A 16,415-nucleotide genomic window follows, 5' to 3' on the forward strand; every position below is an offset into this window, starting at 1 on the left:
CTCAGTTGGTTAAGCAGCTGCCTGCGGCTCAGGTCATGATCCCAGCGTCCTGGGATCGAGTCCCACATCGGGCTCCTTGCTCAGCGGGGAGCCTGCTTCTCCCTCTGCCTCTGCCTGCCATTCTGTCTGCCTATGCTCGCTCTCTCCCCATCTCTCTCTCTGATAAATAAATAAAATCTTTAAAAAAAAAATAAAAAATAAAAATTCTAGCTAAATAAACACTCTAGTCTGAGACTAAAGCCCACGCTGTCTTCCTTTAGAAAGGAGTGGAGTTAGTGGGCTGTTAAAGTTACAGTAGCACCAAACCGAGATTCCTTTCTTCATGTTTTAAAGACTGAGAGAAAACGGAAAAGGAAACAATTTTGTTATTTAAAGCGTTATTTAAAACCTTGTGTTGCCTAAAAGCATTTCCTGTGCCACCAGTTGATGTGTCCCACACTGGCCTCAGGATCAAGTCCAGATTTTCTTCGTTCCCCCCATGCCCTTCCTCCTCTCCCCTCCCACCGTGCATCAGACCAGGAGAGCCTTCTGGCTGATCCTGGCAGGTGCCACTCCTGGGATCCTCAGCCTACAATGTCTTTCCGCCTTATCACCTATCACCTCCTGGAATACTCCTACTCAGCCTTCAGGACTCCCACTTTCAAGGTCCACACCTCCTCTGGGAGGTCCTCCTATTCCCCATCATTTGAGCTGGCTGCTGAGTTTTCTCACAGCACTTTACTCTGTCGTGGTCCTTGGGCAAAACCGGATCCATCCGTTTTATACGAATGAGGGCGGAGCAGTCAGTAGGTTCTTGAGCTAAACTGGCAGAAGCCCAAGAAGAGATGCCCCTTCCTCCAGGAAGCCTTTCCTTTTCTCTGGAACAAGTAGCTTGTGCTTTGCACTGCCCTTCCCTTATCCCCGGCACTTCATCTGGTACTATATTGGAATTACATCGGGACCCCTTCCAGAGGGCAAGGAGGGACACCACATGGGGCGTTTTAAGAGCTTCAAGCTGCTTTTTGACTGAATGGGGTGGGCCTCTTTGCTGGAGACAGGGGAATTGGATGCCTGGGTCTCTTCCCATAGGCCTGAAGATTCCTCCTGGCTGTGAGCTGGTGGTCGGGGGCGAGCCCCAGTGCTGGGCTGAGGGACACTGTCTACTGGTGGACGACTCCTTCCTGCACACAGTGGCTCATAATGGTAATGGGCTCCCATTCTGCTAGGAGGAATGAGAGACTGAGTGGAGGGGGTAGAACAGAGGCTGCGCGATCAAGCCCAACTGGCTCCCGGTCCCAGCACTACTGTTTCCCAGCTGCATGACCTTGAACAAGTCATACAACTTCCCCCAACACCTGAGAAGTGTGGAAGCCACCTTCTTTATCAGGTGACTGCACGGATTAAACGAGGTCTTGGAGGTGCACCGCAAAATGGCCAACAAGACCCGGGGCCTAGACCAACCGGGTCCCTGTCCTACCTGTCACTTACTGGCTGTGTGACCTTAGACAAGTTAGTTAACCTCTTTGTGCCCCAGTGACTTCGTAGAAAATGGGAGTGATCATGGTACTGACCTGCAGTTTGTTTTGAGGACTAGGAGTTAACACATAGAGGGGGTGAGAATAGAGCCTGGCACTTAATTTAAACAGAGTGTTGGCTGTTATGAGTATGTGGGGAGTGCTCTGGCAAATAAGTAGTTAATGTCAGTCCTTCTCTTGTCTCCATCCCCATATGCCTCAGGCTCCCCAGAAGATGGGCCTCGAGTGGTCTTCATCGTGGACCTCTGGCACCCCAACGTGGCCGGGGCCGAGCGCCAGGCCCTTGACTTTGTCTTCGCACCAGACCCTTGAAGGAAGGGGCTCTCTTCAGACACCTGGGCTGGAGAGGTGCTGTGCTCGCTCATGGATGGCTTGGAGTGGTAGCCAGGACGGCCTCTAGGCTGCAGGGGGTCGGGGGAGGGCTGAGGGCGTGACCTGGCCAGGCTGCACTGAAATGCAGATCGGATGGCCTCTCCTAGCTCTTGACTACCTGCTTCCAGCTACCCAGCCCAGTGAAAGGCTTGAGGCAGGGGCTCCTGTACTCTCCCATCTGGCCAGCCGAGTACCTCGTCAACACAAGCCATCTCCTGGGCCCTCTCCCCCAGAGCCAGCACCAGTCCCTCAACTCAGTTTTCTTCCAATAATTTAATAGAAAATTAAAATAAATAATATGAAATAGATTGAGAAGGCGGCTGAGCTGGTGCAAGCCCAGGCCAGCCTAGTACAAAGTTAAAGGGGTGGGGGGCCCGGGTGGGGAAGGAGGAGGGAGCGAAGCTACCCTGCACGATGGTGGGAACGCGGCTCAGAACGCGCTGGGTGTCGGTAAGGGCTGGCTGGACAGTCTGGCGTGTACAGTGTGCTAAAAGAGAGAGACAGAGAAAGAGAAAAAGGGAATTCTAAACCATTCTAAAGCAGCTGGTGAGGGCAAACAGCAGGACAAGGGCGGATGAGGGAACAAGTGCAGCCTTCGGAAAGGTTCTCGCGGACGGAGGGTCTGCGATGTACCGCGCTGTGAGCCGGGAGGTGGGGATGAATGCAAAAGGGCCGCAGTGAACTGTACCATGCAACAGAGGGACAGAAGAAGGACCCACGACTTGGCCAGCAGAGCCGGGGCAAAGGCTTGGGAAGGGGAGGGCAAGAGAGAGGAACTGTGTTCCAGCGGCAGGAGGAAGACAGAGAGCAGGGTCAAAGGTCAGTCCTTGAAGACAATCTGCTGGCCATGAGGACGCTCGTCGTGGGTGATGTGGCGCCGGACGTGGATCCGGCGGACACGGTGCTCCCGGTTGTCCTCATCCTCCCCTCGGCCTGTCCCTCCGCCTCCAGCGGCACCGCCTGTGGCCTCCAGGAGGGCTGGGTCTGGGGCCCGGGGAGTCTCGTAGATCAGGATGTTCAAGGTTTCCTCAAAGATCCGGGCCTCCGGGAACTCCACCTGCAAAAGGCCAGCAATCCCCGCTCCTACCCGGGATGCAGTTACCCAGGCGGTCCCCGGCCCCCGGCACACCCCCAGCCTCTGCAGACCCAGGCTCTTTGGCCTGGACGCTCTGTCCTCTTGGCAAATTCTCTGCTCAGCAAAGTCGTACTTGCCCTTCAGGGTCCAGCTCTGGAGGCAGGCGGAGCTACCTCCTTGTTTTCTTCCCTTTGCTGCCAAGTCTCTCGGTACGTTCTTGCATTTGACAAATACCGAGGGACGGCCCCGTCCCAGGGGTCGTTCTAGGCACGGGGACTAGAGCAGTGAACTAAACAGAAGTCCCCGTCTGCAGGAAGTTTACATTCTAGGGGGAGGACCCAGACAGACGTGTGATCAAATATAAACCCTCAGATACTGATAGATGTTACAGGAAAAAACACAGCAAAAAGAGAGGGTGGGGAGGGTCATAGCCACGCGGTACAGCTTTAGAGAGGGCGTTCAGAGAAGGCCTCGTTGCAAGGGTGACATTCCACCAACAGTCAGAGGAGGGGGAAGGAGCCCGGAGGGTCAGGAGAGAAAGGGCCGTCTGGGGAAGAGGCACCAGCAAGGCTAGGAGCCTGGGGCAGGAGGGCACTTAGTCCGGGGCTCGAAGATTGGCAGGAGGGAGGCAGAGTGGAGAGAGAACAGAAAGGGGTGAAGCGAGGACGTGTTAGGGACAGAGCGGGTGTCGTGCGGCCTGGGGGGATGAGCTACCACAGACAGAGTCACCAAGCTGCTTCTCACTACTGGGTTATCTTCCTGCCTTCCCACTCACAGTGGAAACTTCTTGGAAGCTGGGTCATTCATGCATGCATGCACTGGATCAATGCTTCCTCGCTCCCACTGTCTGGGGCTAGAGAGATAGGAAGCAAAGCTAGAGCCCTACCCTCCAGGAGCTAACCCCGTGCGGCTGACGGGACACGCTCCTCCCGCCGGCTGCAGACAAAGAAGGAAGTATGACCAGCTTTGGGGCTGTGAGAGGTTGAAAGCTAATGAGCGAAGCCGTCCCAAAGAAAGCTGTGCTTGGCTTGTGTCTTAAAGATTGAGCAGGAGTTCATTAGGCAGCCGGGGGTGAGGAAAAAGTCCCCGAGGAGGGACTAGTGTATGCTGGGTGGGGAAGTACGAAGTAGCACTGGGTGCTCAGAGACCTGTGTATCTGAGGCCCTTTCCTCGTATGAAGGCCAGAAGGGAGCAGGGGACACGACAGAGGCTGCCCCTTCCCTAGACCTTTCACTCGCCTGGATTCCAAGCCTGGTGCCGTGCTCAGTGCAGAGGACGTTCTCAGAAACTATGTGCTGACTGCCACGTTCATGACTCAGGACTTACAAACTCAGTGTGTCCTAAGAGACCTGTGTTTTCTAAGGTCCTGAGGTTCTAAGAGCCTACTGTGGGCCGTGGACCCTGCTGAGAGTCTAACAGCTATGGTCCCTTCTAGATGGGAAAATGCACGCACCCCCCAAACCCGCATACTGCTTCAAGACGGCCTTGAGACCTAAATGGGCTAGGTAAGAATCCCACTCCAATCCAACACCCTCGTCTCGTGGCAGAGAGACAGAGACCCGCAGGAGGAAGGTGGCTTGCCCCAGGTTAACGAGACCCCGGAACTGGGAACAGCAGCTCCTGACTCCCCGGACTTTCCGCCGCGTGCTCGGCGTGCTGCCCTCTGGCCAGGGTCCGGGAGCTGCCCACCACCACAGCCCTCCCCAACCAGGCCCTGAGCCCCTTCTGACCTTGGTCTGCTTCTTCTCCGTGGCATAGACAATGGAGGTGCAGCACACCTCGGCGATTTTGCGGCCCTGCCCGTAGAAGGACCAGCAGCAGATCTCGTCCCCCAGGACATCCTTGAGGAAAAGCAGCCGCCCGTGGAAGCGCAGGGCCAGTTTGTCAAACAGCTCAATGTTCTTAAGGAGGTTGTCGTCTGAAGTGCTAAGGACCAGGGGGCCGGGGGGCCTTATAGCACACTGGCCTCCTTCCCTGTGCTCCTGCAGCGTGGGGGTGCGCCTCGCCTGCACCCAGGCCTCCGCGCCCAGTGGGGCACTTCCTCCGCCCGCCAGTGGGCTCAGGGGGCCTCTGAGGAGCAGCAGCACCGGGGAGGGTCTACCCATGCCCGCAGGCTCCGGGCCCTGGAGGCTTCGCCTGACGCCTTAGTGGCGCCACTCCTTGTACCCGAGTGACAGCAGGCAAGTTCCTTCACCTCCTGGCGCCCCAGTTCCCCATCTGCTCCGTGGAGAGAGTATGCCCTCACACGGCCGCGAGGATTATGGGAGTTAGCACGGGAAAAGCACCGTCCGCTGTGGAAAAGCCCCTGGCAATGCTAGCCACTCTCGCAACCCTCGCCGGAACCCGGTTTGCGGGTGAGCATACGGAGCCTCCGGGGGGGGGCAAAGACCTGCCCAAGTACCCAGAGCTGGAATCTGCATCCCGGCGGGCATTCTGCCCCTCTGTATGGGGCACAGCCCCCACACCCCGAGGCGGCCCCCATAGGGGCGGTGCCTGAGCCCAGCACCCCCCTATCCCCAGCCCAGGGCACCCCTCAGCCCCGTGGCGGTCACCTGGTGTAGGAGTACTTGTTGTTACTGCGGTTGTGCAGGAGCTTCACCACGGGCTGTGTGGGCAGAGAGAAGGGCGGGGGTCAGGCTGCAGGGAGAGGCCCCCAGCCGCCACCCTGCAGGGCTCAGGGGCCTCACCTTGGAGGTGCTGGCCAGGAGCTGCTGCTCCTCCCGGGGAGATGTCACCGTGGGGATGAGGCACAGCGGGGACAGGTTCTCCCTTTTTTGCTGGAGAAGAAGTGGAAGGTGGTTAACAGCACAACAAAAGGTCACTCGCTCCCCCACTTAAAAAGCCGTCCAAAGTGGCTTATTGCCTTCTGGGAAAAATCCAGACTCAGTGTTCCACAGGACTCTGCAGGATCCAACCTCTCTGCTCTCCCCTCCGCCACTCTTCCCTGCTGGCGGGGTTCAGCCCCACCCACCGCCCGTTCCTTGCGCCCACCCAGCCCTTCGCAGTTCCCACTGCTCGGAACGGTCTACGCTGCTGTGTGCTTTGCTGGCCCCTTCATGCCATTCAGATAACTCAGAACAGAGCCCCTCAGAGGGTGCCGGCCCGTCACCTACAGCTCTCCGACTCCAACAGCCTCTCCTACCTCCTTTACACATTAGCAGCTCATTCTTCACGGCCCTGAGCTCCTCACATGCTCTCATTTCGTTGTATGTTCGCTTACGATCTGTTCTCACCGAGGCTGTGCCTCGCATACAGTGGGTGCTCAATCTCTGCTCAGTGAATGAACCTGGTTGGGTGGGATGAGGTCTGAGGCAGAACCAGATACACTGGCTTCTTTCCTCTTTTCTTTTCTTTTTTTTTTTTTTTTAAAGATTTTGTTTATTTATTTGACAGATCACAAGCAGACAGAGAGGCAGGCAGAGAGAGAGAGAAGGAAGCAGGCTCCCCGCTGAGCAGAGAGCCCGATGCGGGACTCGATCCCAGGACCCTGAGATCATGACCTGAGCCGAAGGCAGCGGCTTAACCCACTGAGCCACCCCCGGGCGCCCTGTCTTTCAGAATCTTTATGCCCAAACCCCTTTCACCTTCTCAATCAGATCTTTTTCTCAACAGAAATTCCAGATTTTTTTTTTTTTTAAGAACCTTATGAGACCTTTTCTAACATTGGGGACACCTGGGTGGCTTAGTTGGTTAAGCTTCTGCCTTTGACTCAGGTCATGATCCTGGATCCTGGAATCGAGTCCTGCATGGGGCTCCCTGCTCAGCGGGGAGTCTGCTTCAACCTCTGCCTGCAACTACCCCTGCTTGTGTGCTCACTCGCTCTCTGACAAATAAATAAATAAAACCTTTAAAAAAGACCTTTCTAACATTAATATGGAAGAATAAAAGTCTATTATTACTTAGGTCGATTTTTACAAAGAGCCAAGAGGAAGGACTGATATTCAGATATCCTATAAAGCCATACTAATGAAAGCTGTGGTTTTGGTTTGCGGGAACAAACACAAAGCCAATGGAACACAACAGAGTTTGGAAATGGGGTGACGTATATATATGATAACTGGTACTTATAAAGGGGACACCACATACCTGTGGGGCAAGTACAGAGTGCGTATTCGTTATTGCTGTGTAATATGCCATCCCCAAGCTTAGCAGCTTAAAGCAACAATAAATATTTATTATCTTGGTTTCTGTGGGTTAGGAATTCAGGAGTGGTTTAGCTGGGTCGTTCTGGCATAGGGGTCTGTCTTGAGGTTGTAGCCAAGTCAGCCAGTGCTGCAGGAATCTGAAGGCATGTGTGTCTGAGAAAGCTCATTCACATGGCTGGCAAGTTCATGCCAGTTATCTGCAGGAACCATCGGATCCCTGTCATCTGGACCTCTCCACAGGGTCGCTCGGGTGTTCTGCCAACGTTGCAGCTGGCTGCTCTGGAGCAAATAATCTGGGAGAGTAAGGTTGAGGCTTCAGTGTCTTTTAGGACCTGGTTTGTCAGCCCTATTCCGCGTGAAAGGGAAGTACACGAAAGAATGAGTACTAGGGAGTGAGAATCATTGGGACTGCCTCTGGAGGCTGGCTCCACGGGCCACCTTCTGGCCCCTTTGATTCAAATCCTTCCCATTGAAAAGCACGCTCACCCCCTCCCCAAAACCCCAAAGTCTCATCCCTTTAGAGCATCAGCTTGAAGTACAGAATCCCATCACCTAAGTCAGTCTAGGGGCAGGGATGAGGCTCCTTGGGTGTAGGTCCTTAGTTATAACTCCTTAAGTACATTTCTTCTTGATCTGATGACCTGTGAACTGAAGAGACATAGCTCTCCCGTATACCTAATGTGCAGTGGTGGAACAGGCATGAGGACAACCAGTAGGGGACTCTCCGGTAGGTAGCATACAAAAGTCTCTGCTTCAAAGAAATTCTGCAATCCAGTCGGACAAATATTGGGAGTTCTCTAATGCCTACTCTTGCCAGAAATGATTCTTTACAGCTCGTGGCTCTGCCCTGAGTCAGCCTTCGTTTTCCGTGAAAGACAGTCCGTGCATGTAGCTACGTGGTTTCCTGCCTGTAGAGCTTCAGGGGCCCAAAGGCCTCTTGTCTTGCATTGTTTCTGTCACTTTTGGTCCAAGCTGGCAGGGTCTCTGCCAATGTAATTCTTGTAAAAACTTAATGGATAGATATTCATGAAGCGAGTCTTGGGGTTCAGTTCATTGGAAAGATGTCACACCCACAAATCTCTGTGAGATATGCTCCCCTCTACTTTGGGCATGTGCTGAGACAACTGAGGGGTACCACTGTTGTCCGATCAACGGGGCTCCGCGGCATCTTCTGGGATATTTCTGAAGTCTTAACAACGGCTTTTATAATTACATCCTCGACTTCATCTTCAGACCAAGTTTTATTGAGAATGCCCTGTGTTTGATCTTTGCTAGGAAGACTTTTGGGAATTTTAACATTGTGTGTTATCTGGAAAGGTTGGGACTTTTCAAACCCAGTGATTCCGGCCTCCTTGCTCAATTGTTTTCCCTCTTTCTTATCCTCTCCTTTTCTGTTTTATTATCAACAACAAGAAACCCAGTGGCCCCTTCAACATTCTTTCTGGAACCTTCTTTAGCAACATTACCCAGCTCATTAGGTACATTTTCTACTTTCTAGATGACTGCGGGAGACAGTGTTACCGAAATCCTGCCTCTGCATGACAAGGGTTCCCTTTGTACCAGTTTCTAGTAATATCTTCCCTGCTGCAGCCTCCTCTGAGGCCATCAGGCTTCCGTGAACAGACCCTCTGAAGCTCTTCGTGCTTTCATTAACATTCTCCCTGAAGTCCTGCCAAGGGGTGCGCACGTCCCGGTTCTACAGCCACTCCTACGATTTAGGTTTTTGTTACCAGAGAACCCCACCCAGATACCAAATCTGTTATCCATTGCTGGGTAACAAATTACTACAAATTTAGCAGCTTAAAACAATAAACATTTATTATCACACAGTATCTGTGAGCTGGGAACTTGAGACTGGTTAGTTGGGTGGTCTGGACCAGGTTGGGAGTCCAGATGTTGGCCTGGCTGTAGTTATATGAAGACTTGACAGGGTCTAGAGAATCTGCTTGAGATAGTTCACCCATTTGACTGGGGGTCTGCTGGCTATGGACAGGGGCCTTCCGTTCCTCAACAAGTAAACTCTCCCCTGTGCTGACTGGGTGTCTATATGTGGCAGCTGGTTTCCCCCAGAATGAGTGATCCAAGACAGAGGCAAAAATTGCAATGGCTTTTATGACCTAGCTTTAGAAGTCACACACTATCACTTCTGCAATATCGTACTGGTTACATAGGTCAGCTCTATTCAGTGTAGGAGGTGACCACACAAGAGCCTGAATGAGGAGGAAGCGAGAATTGCTGGTGGCTATCTTGGACACTGGCTACCACAGAAAGTTTAGTAGATGGCACTGGAAAAACTAGCTCACTCTCTGGAGGACGAAAAATTGTTAAATCCCTTCATAGTCCACATTTATAACAGTGAATTCCATTTAGATTAAAAGACCCATATATGAAAGATGATAAAGCTAATAAAAGATGTAGACAGAATGGAAGGAAACCTTCAATAAGACCCTACAAGGATATACCATTAAGCAAAAAAAAAAAAAAAAAAAAAAAAAAAAAAAAAAAAAAAAAAAACTTGACATTAAAAAAAAGATTTTCTCCAATTGACAATGGAAACTGTAACTTTACAAATAATCCCAGGTGGGGTGCCTGGGGGGCTCAGCTGTTAAGCATCTGCCTTCAGCTCAGGTCAAGATCCCAGGGTCCTGGGATTGAGCCCCATGTTGGGCTCCCTGCTTGGCAGGAGGCCTGCTTTCCCTCTCCCACTCCCCCTTCTTATGTTCCTGCTCTCGTGCGTGCTCTCTGTCAAATAAATAAATAAAATCTTTGAAAAAACAAATAATCCCAGGTAATAACTCTGAAGGAATGACGGAATTATAATTACAACCCTACTGAAATTATTGATTCAGGTTAAGGATTCTCACTTGGTGTGTGGTTGATAGGTAAATGCCATTCACATAGTGCCTGAACAATATCACACAGGTTACATTACAGTTGGTAACAAGGAAGTCGGACTATAACGGAGGGATCCAGTCATCACCACCTGAATCTAGGGGCCAAATGTGAGCATCACTAATATTAACATTATGGATCTCTCAGTACAACATAAAAGGAAATATATAAAATTACCTAAAAAGGGGGCACCTGGGTGGCTCAGTGGGTTAAAGCCTCTGCCTTCGGCTCAGGTCATGATCCTAGGGTCCTGGGATCGAGCCCCGCATCGGGCTCTCTGCTCAGCAGGGAGCCTGCTTCCATCTCTCTCTGCCTGCCTCTCTGCCTACTTGTGATCTCTCTCTGTCATATAAATAAATAAAATCTTTAAAAAAATAATAAAATTACCTAAAATGTATTCTAATCAAAATGTTTAGGGGCGCCTGGGTGGTTCAGTGGGTTAAGCCTCTGCCTTCGGCTCAGGTCGTGATCTCAGGGTCCTGGGATAGAGCCCCACATTGGGCTCTCTGCTCAGTGGGGAGCCTGCTTCCCTGTCTCTCTATCTCTGCCTGCCTCTCTGCCTACTTGTGATTTCTGGTCTGTCAAATAAATAAATAAAATCTTTAAAAAAAAAAGTTTAATATCGAGACTTTAAGTCTATTGTTGGGGTGCCTGGCTGGCTCAGTTGGAAGAGCATGTGACTCTTGATCTCAGGGTCCTGAGTTCAAGCTCCATGTTGGGTCCAGAGATTACTATAAAACTCAACTTAAAAAATAAATAAATCTACTGTCTATAGTTTACAGAAAACTCAGAGCAAGGTCTAGTCCCAAACCAAATGATACCATAGTGAAAGAATGAGGCAAATTTGGAAAGTGGGTCATCTTGCAGGACAACTGTGGACTCTTTTAACAAGTCACCATGATTAAACAAGGGATGGTTCGGGGTTGGAAGAGACCTGAAGAACATAATAACCAGATGTAATGCAGGGATCTAGACTGGGTCCTGGTTTAGATGAATCAGGCAAAAAAGATATTTCTGGAACAAATAGAGAGATTTGTGTATACGCTGGATTTTAGATAAGAAGAAATTTTATTGACATGGAAAGATGGCAATTATTAACAAACAAAAAAAAAAGCAAACTACAAAACAGCACATATAGCATGAGCATATATATTTTAGCAAATACACAAACACACACACACACACACCCCTGAAAGGATATTTGGAGCTTTTATTTTTTTGATTATCTGTGTTTTCTAAATTTCTACAATACATATATATAGGTAGATAGATAGATAGATATAAATACAGATATACTGCCTTAAAAATAATAAATGGTTATAATAAAAACAAGGATTTCTATTCAATAAAAGATGCCACAGGTAGGTGACATTTTAAGAGAAAATATTGGTGACAACTAAATTTGACTAGAAATTATCTGAAACAGACTGTCTCAACTAGGATTCCTCAGCTGAATCTCAAAATCCAGTAAATAAATAATCTGAGTACCTGTTTTCTCAACTCTTCCGAGGATGACAGGAAATTAGTACCATTCTTAGAGGCATACAAGGAAAGTAAATTTATTATGTACAATACATGTCTTAGGGCTTAATTCTCCCTAGGAACTAAACTAAAATAGGCAAGGATCTTCTGCAAAGCAACAGGAGAAAGATAGGAAACTCAGTAGAAAATCTGCTCACGAATATGAATAGGCAATTCATGGAAGGGGAAACCACACACACACACACACACACACAAAAAACCGAGCAAGCATATGAAAAGCTGCTCAATCTCATTAGTAGGCATGCAAATTAAAATGAGATCACTCTGTACCAATCAGCTTGGCAAAATGAGAACACTGGCTGATGCCATGTGTTGCTGAGAATATGCAGCAACGGGACCCCTGATGGCGCGCTGACCGGGAACGCTGACCGGGAGTGCAGACCGGGAGTACGAGCGCTCCGGTCATTCAGGGGAGTAATCTGATGATCTCCATGCGATTCCCCTGCCTGTGTTCTGTGACCCTGCAGTTCCACTCCCAGCTACAAACCTGAGAAACCCCGGCCCAGGACCCACAAGGGCACGTGTAGAAGGATGCTCGTGGTGGCAGGTGGCACCGTCTGCAGGGGAAGGAAGGTGGAGGCCATCTAGGTCTCTAGCCTCAGGGGAACGTATAAATAAAATACAGTGAATACACGCCATAGATTCTTGTGCAGCGGTTAGAAGCAAAGAACTGAACGTACAAACAGTGGCATGAAGATATCTCGAAAGAGCTGTTGAATTAAGAAACAGAACACACAATCCATAGCTCAATGCCATTTATAGAAATTGAAAACGAATACATATACAAAACGAGGTTCATGGCTTTCCAAGGGTACAAACATAATCCAAGTACATGTAGCAAAACATGAGAATTGGAGGGGCAGCTACGGGTAAAAGGGAAGCGGGCAAGGGGCTGGGAGGAAAGGGGAAAAATGCAACGAGAGCAGACTCGTAGAGACCAACGATGATTAAGTACCACACTCTGAGGATGAACTTAATTCTGTATACCTGAATCTTAAAAGCAAAAACCAAAACCTCCAAACGACAAGCCAGCTCTGAGTGGGGCGATGATGGGAACGGTGTCAGGAAACCTGGACCGGAGGCAGCTGGAGCAGAGGGAGAAGCACTGAACTCGGGAGTCAGAAAACCAGGGGCTGGCTCTGAGCTTTGCGGCTTACTGGCTGGCTCTTTGACCGTGGATACATCCCCAACCTCCCACCGCCTACGTATCAAACAGGGGTACAAGATGTACACCCAAGCAGATAGCAGAATCACTCCCAACACACAGCAGATACCGCGGATAAATGACAACTACAGAGCAGGAACCCACTCTGAAGATCACCGAGTTCCACGGTTTTCCAACTGCAAGTGGTGACCCATTCATAAGTTCTGAAATAAGTTTAGTGGGCCCCAAAGAGCATTCAAAAGAAAGAAAACAGGGACGCCTGGGTGGCTCAGTTGGTTAAGCGGCTGCCTTCGGCTCAGGTCATGGTCCCAGCGTCCTGGGATCGAGTCCCACATCAGGCTCCTTGATCAGCAGGGAGCCTGCTTCTCCCTCTGCCTCTGCCTGCCATTCTGTCTGCATGTGCTCGCTCTCTCCCCCTCTCTCTCTGATAAAGAAATAAAATCTTTAAAAAAAAAAGTTTAATATCGAGACTTTAAGTCTACTGTTGGGGTGCCTGGCTGGCTCAGTTGGAAGATCGTGTGACTCTTGATCTCAGGGTCCTGAGTTAAGTTATACACATGTGAGTATAAAATGCATTTTTTTTCCTATGGGACGCAGTTTGAAAAACATGGATACTGCCAAAGGAACGCTGTACTTCTGAATTTCATGAACCAGTAAGTATTCACCAAGCCGACAGAAAGTTGTTCATAGTTGCCACTTTTTAATATATAAAGGACATCAAAAAAGAAACTCTCATCTCCTATTAATATTGTATCATAAAGGAAAGGACATTCTTAACACTGTAAAAACAGAATAAAAGGCTTTATGTAAAATTCATTACACTGTACCTATTTCTCGTTTCCCTATCTTTTGGAACAGGAGGAAAGAATGCCAGAAGTAGGAAATGACTCAATCAAGGTCATTCAGCTGTGGTAGAGGTGATGCTTAACCGATGGGTCCTGGCTATGCCTTCTAAGCTCTTCTCCTCAGAACCCTAAGAGATCCACAGAAGAGAAGCCCAGCAGCTGGGGCTGTGGAACCCCCAACCTGTTTTATTGGGAGCAGCTCTGCTTCTAAGATTTCAGTGCTAAAAGAAAAAGTTAAAAACACAAAAACAAAGCCTGGATGGGGGTGGAATGCTGTCTCCCAGGATAAGACCAAAACAGCGAGGTCATTATATTCTAATTTAAATTTAGATTATCTTTTTTCCTAGGCAGTTATTTAAGATTTCTGAGCAAGGGGGAGAAGAGATTGCCATTGTGTTTAAGGATCATCACTCGGGTGGTAGTGTGAATGCCAGACTAGCCGGGGAGGAAGAGCAAGGAGAGAGCAGGCATTTAACTACTACAACCGTCCTAGCATGAGGTGGTGAGGGAGGTCCCTCTTGAAGCAGCAGGGACACACAGGAAAGCAGCCCCCAGTTTTCTGTGGTCATGGCCAGTCACAGCCAGGCCACAGGCAGCCTCTCCAGACACAACCCCCTATGCAGCCTCCCTTCTATTTTTTAATGTCCCAGTATCTAAGTGCTCGGGCAGCTCTCCGGAGACGCGGGCATCAGGCATCCAGGGCCCCTCACCTGCAATGCTAGCTGGCAGTCCTCAATCAGGCCCTGTACCAGGTAGTAGCGTGCTTCGCCTAGTAGCTCCCCCAGTTCTCTGGTACTCTCAGGCAGCGGCACGGACCCATCCCGCAGGTAGTTGAGGATTGTACCAAAGTGGCGGCCGCTCCGGTCAATCAGCACCCAACCTGGTGGAATGGAGAGAGGCAGGAGGAAGGACGGCTTTGCGGGGGGCCTTGGAGCTACTAAATTCTTATGAAAAACGGACCCCAAAGCTACGAGTCTGAATACTGATCTGTCTCCAACCTCTGCCATGTCCAAGAAAATCGCTCTGGAACATCTCCAGCGAGTTCTCCCGCGGACCCTTTTTAACCATTCGTAGAGAATGTGATCCCTTCCAACGCTCTTCTACATCGGAAAGAAGCTCCCACCCCGAGAAAATGACTACAGATGACCTTGTCAACAAACGGGGACCTTCAGTGTGAATCCGGACCGTCCTACTGAACTAAACTACCCACCCCGCCTTCGGGGTCACTACCATTTTCACCTCTGTACAATTCACAGAACTTCTCATTACCTGCAAGTACGTGTACTTTTTGTGTGTGTATTTGGTTCTTTAAATCTTTTTTTTTAGATTTTGTTTATTTATTTATTTGACAGAGGTCACAAGTAGGCAGAGAGGCAGGCAGAGAGAGAGGAGGAAGCAGGGTCCCCGCTGAGCAGAGAGCCCGACGCGGGGCTCGATCCCAGGACCCTGGGATCACGACCCGAGCCGAAGGCAGAGGCTTGACCCCCTGCGCCACCCAGGCGCCCCGTGTATTTGGTTATTTTCCATCCGCCCCGCACCAAAGTCAAGTCCGTAAGACTCCCCGTGTCTGATTCCTTTACCAAAGCGGCTCTGGCGCTCTGTCCCGCGCGGGCCACACGCATCGAGGACTTCCCGAAGCTCAGCTCTTTGGAGACGGAACCCCCTCCCGAAGAGCCTGGACTTTCCCGCTCGGCCAGCACCTGTCGCCCGCCCCCGTCACGCACATCCTGCAGCTCTGCTGCGCGCGCGGGTCCCATCGCCGACGGCCCCCCTCCCCGAGGGGAAGGTCCCCGGCCAACGAGAAGTGTCCCTCCTCTCCGGTGTCCGCGGCGACCCCCCCAGCCTTCTCTGCGCTCACAGGTGGACGCCTGAGGCGGGCGGGAGAGGACCCCGGAGCCCGACAGCGGCTCCCGGCGCGCGGTGCCGAGGCCCAGGGCCTGACCTAAGGCTGGCGGCTGGAAGGCGCGGGAGGGCCGCCTGGCCGGGCGCCGCGGACGTCGGTCGGGGCTGCTTCCCGAGCCGGCGGAGCTGCGGAAGAGGCCGGGACAACGCGAGGGGCCGGAAGCGAAGCCGAAGCGCCCCGTGCACTTCTCAGCACAGCGTCCGGGGCGGCGCGCCGCGGGGCTGTGCAGGACAGGGGGCCGCGGAGCCGGGCCGGGGGCGCCGGGGGCACGACGCGGGGAAAGGCGTCCACCCGACGGTAGAGACGAGGGCCGCGGAGCCGGGCCGGGGGCGCCCGGGGCCACGACGCGGGGAAAGGCGTCCACCCGACGGTAGAGACGAGGGCCGCGGAGCCGGGCTGGGGGCGCCCGGGGCCACGACGCGGGGAAAGGCGTCCACCGCACGGTAGAGACACGAGGGCCCGGCGGGGCGGGGCGAGGCCAGGCCGGCGGGACCCCCCAGGCCAGGCGGCGCGGCGTACCTCCCGCGTCCGTGAGCACCTCGGCGCGGCCGCTGAACATGGCCTTGAGCACGGTGTCCTGCCCCGTGAGCGTGCGCAGCGTGGTGTAGTGCAGCGAGCCGCCCACGTTCAGCTTCACGTACTTGCTGTTCGGGCTCAGGGGCTTCGGGCCGTAAGCGGCGGGGCCCGGCGCCAGACCCGCGGGCTTGGGGGCTTCCAGGGACGGGGCGTCGGCCCCCGCCGGGCTCGAGGCCTCGGCCGACATGCCAGGGAGCGGCGGCGGCCGGCGGCCCCAAGCTCTCTCCGCGCCCTCCGGCGGCTCCCAGAGGCCCCGAGAGCGGAGCCGTCGAGCCGCACCGCCGGGCCCGCCCGCCGCCGCCGCCGCTACCCCGCCGCGCCCGCTCTGCGCCCCATCGCGCCGGCGCCGCCCGGAAGCCCGGGCCGAGCAGCTGCGCAGGCGCGCC

The 16,415-nt window shown here is 52.3% G+C and overlaps 2 protein-coding genes across 2 annotated transcripts in view; one reads left to right on the forward strand and one right to left on the reverse strand.

Moving 5' to 3' along the window:
• The window catches only part of ASPHD1 (aspartate beta-hydroxylase domain containing 1), a 3,805-nt gene extending 1,604 nt beyond the window's left edge, over positions 1 to 2,201 (forward strand). The window contains exons 2-3 of the mRNA XM_059414948.1: positions 1,069 to 1,182; positions 1,717 to 2,201. Of these exons, the coding sequence (XP_059270931.1) occupies positions 1,069 to 1,182; positions 1,717 to 1,826 (224 nt within the window). The 3' untranslated portion in view covers positions 1,827 to 2,201. The remainder of the gene's footprint in view (positions 1 to 1,068; positions 1,183 to 1,716) is intronic.
• On the reverse strand, positions 2,141 to 16,346 carry KCTD13 (potassium channel tetramerization domain containing 13). Its single transcript, XM_059414949.1, has 6 exons — positions 15,973 to 16,346; positions 14,261 to 14,430; positions 5,649 to 5,738; positions 5,514 to 5,566; positions 4,692 to 4,887; positions 2,141 to 2,943 (listed from the first exon to the last, which is right to left on the reverse strand). Exons 1-6 carry the CDS (start codon positions 16,214 to 16,216, stop codon positions 2,707 to 2,709), a joined length of 990 nt encoding a protein of 329 aa, XP_059270932.1. The 5' UTR covers positions 16,217 to 16,346; the 3' UTR covers positions 2,141 to 2,706.
• Between the last annotated feature and the right edge of the window lie 69 nt (positions 16,347 to 16,415).

This window comes from Mustela nigripes, chromosome 11 (genome assembly GCF_022355385.1).
Source record: "Mustela nigripes isolate SB6536 chromosome 11, MUSNIG.SB6536, whole genome shotgun sequence".
Taxonomy (NCBI): domain Eukaryota; kingdom Metazoa; phylum Chordata; class Mammalia; order Carnivora; family Mustelidae; genus Mustela; species Mustela nigripes.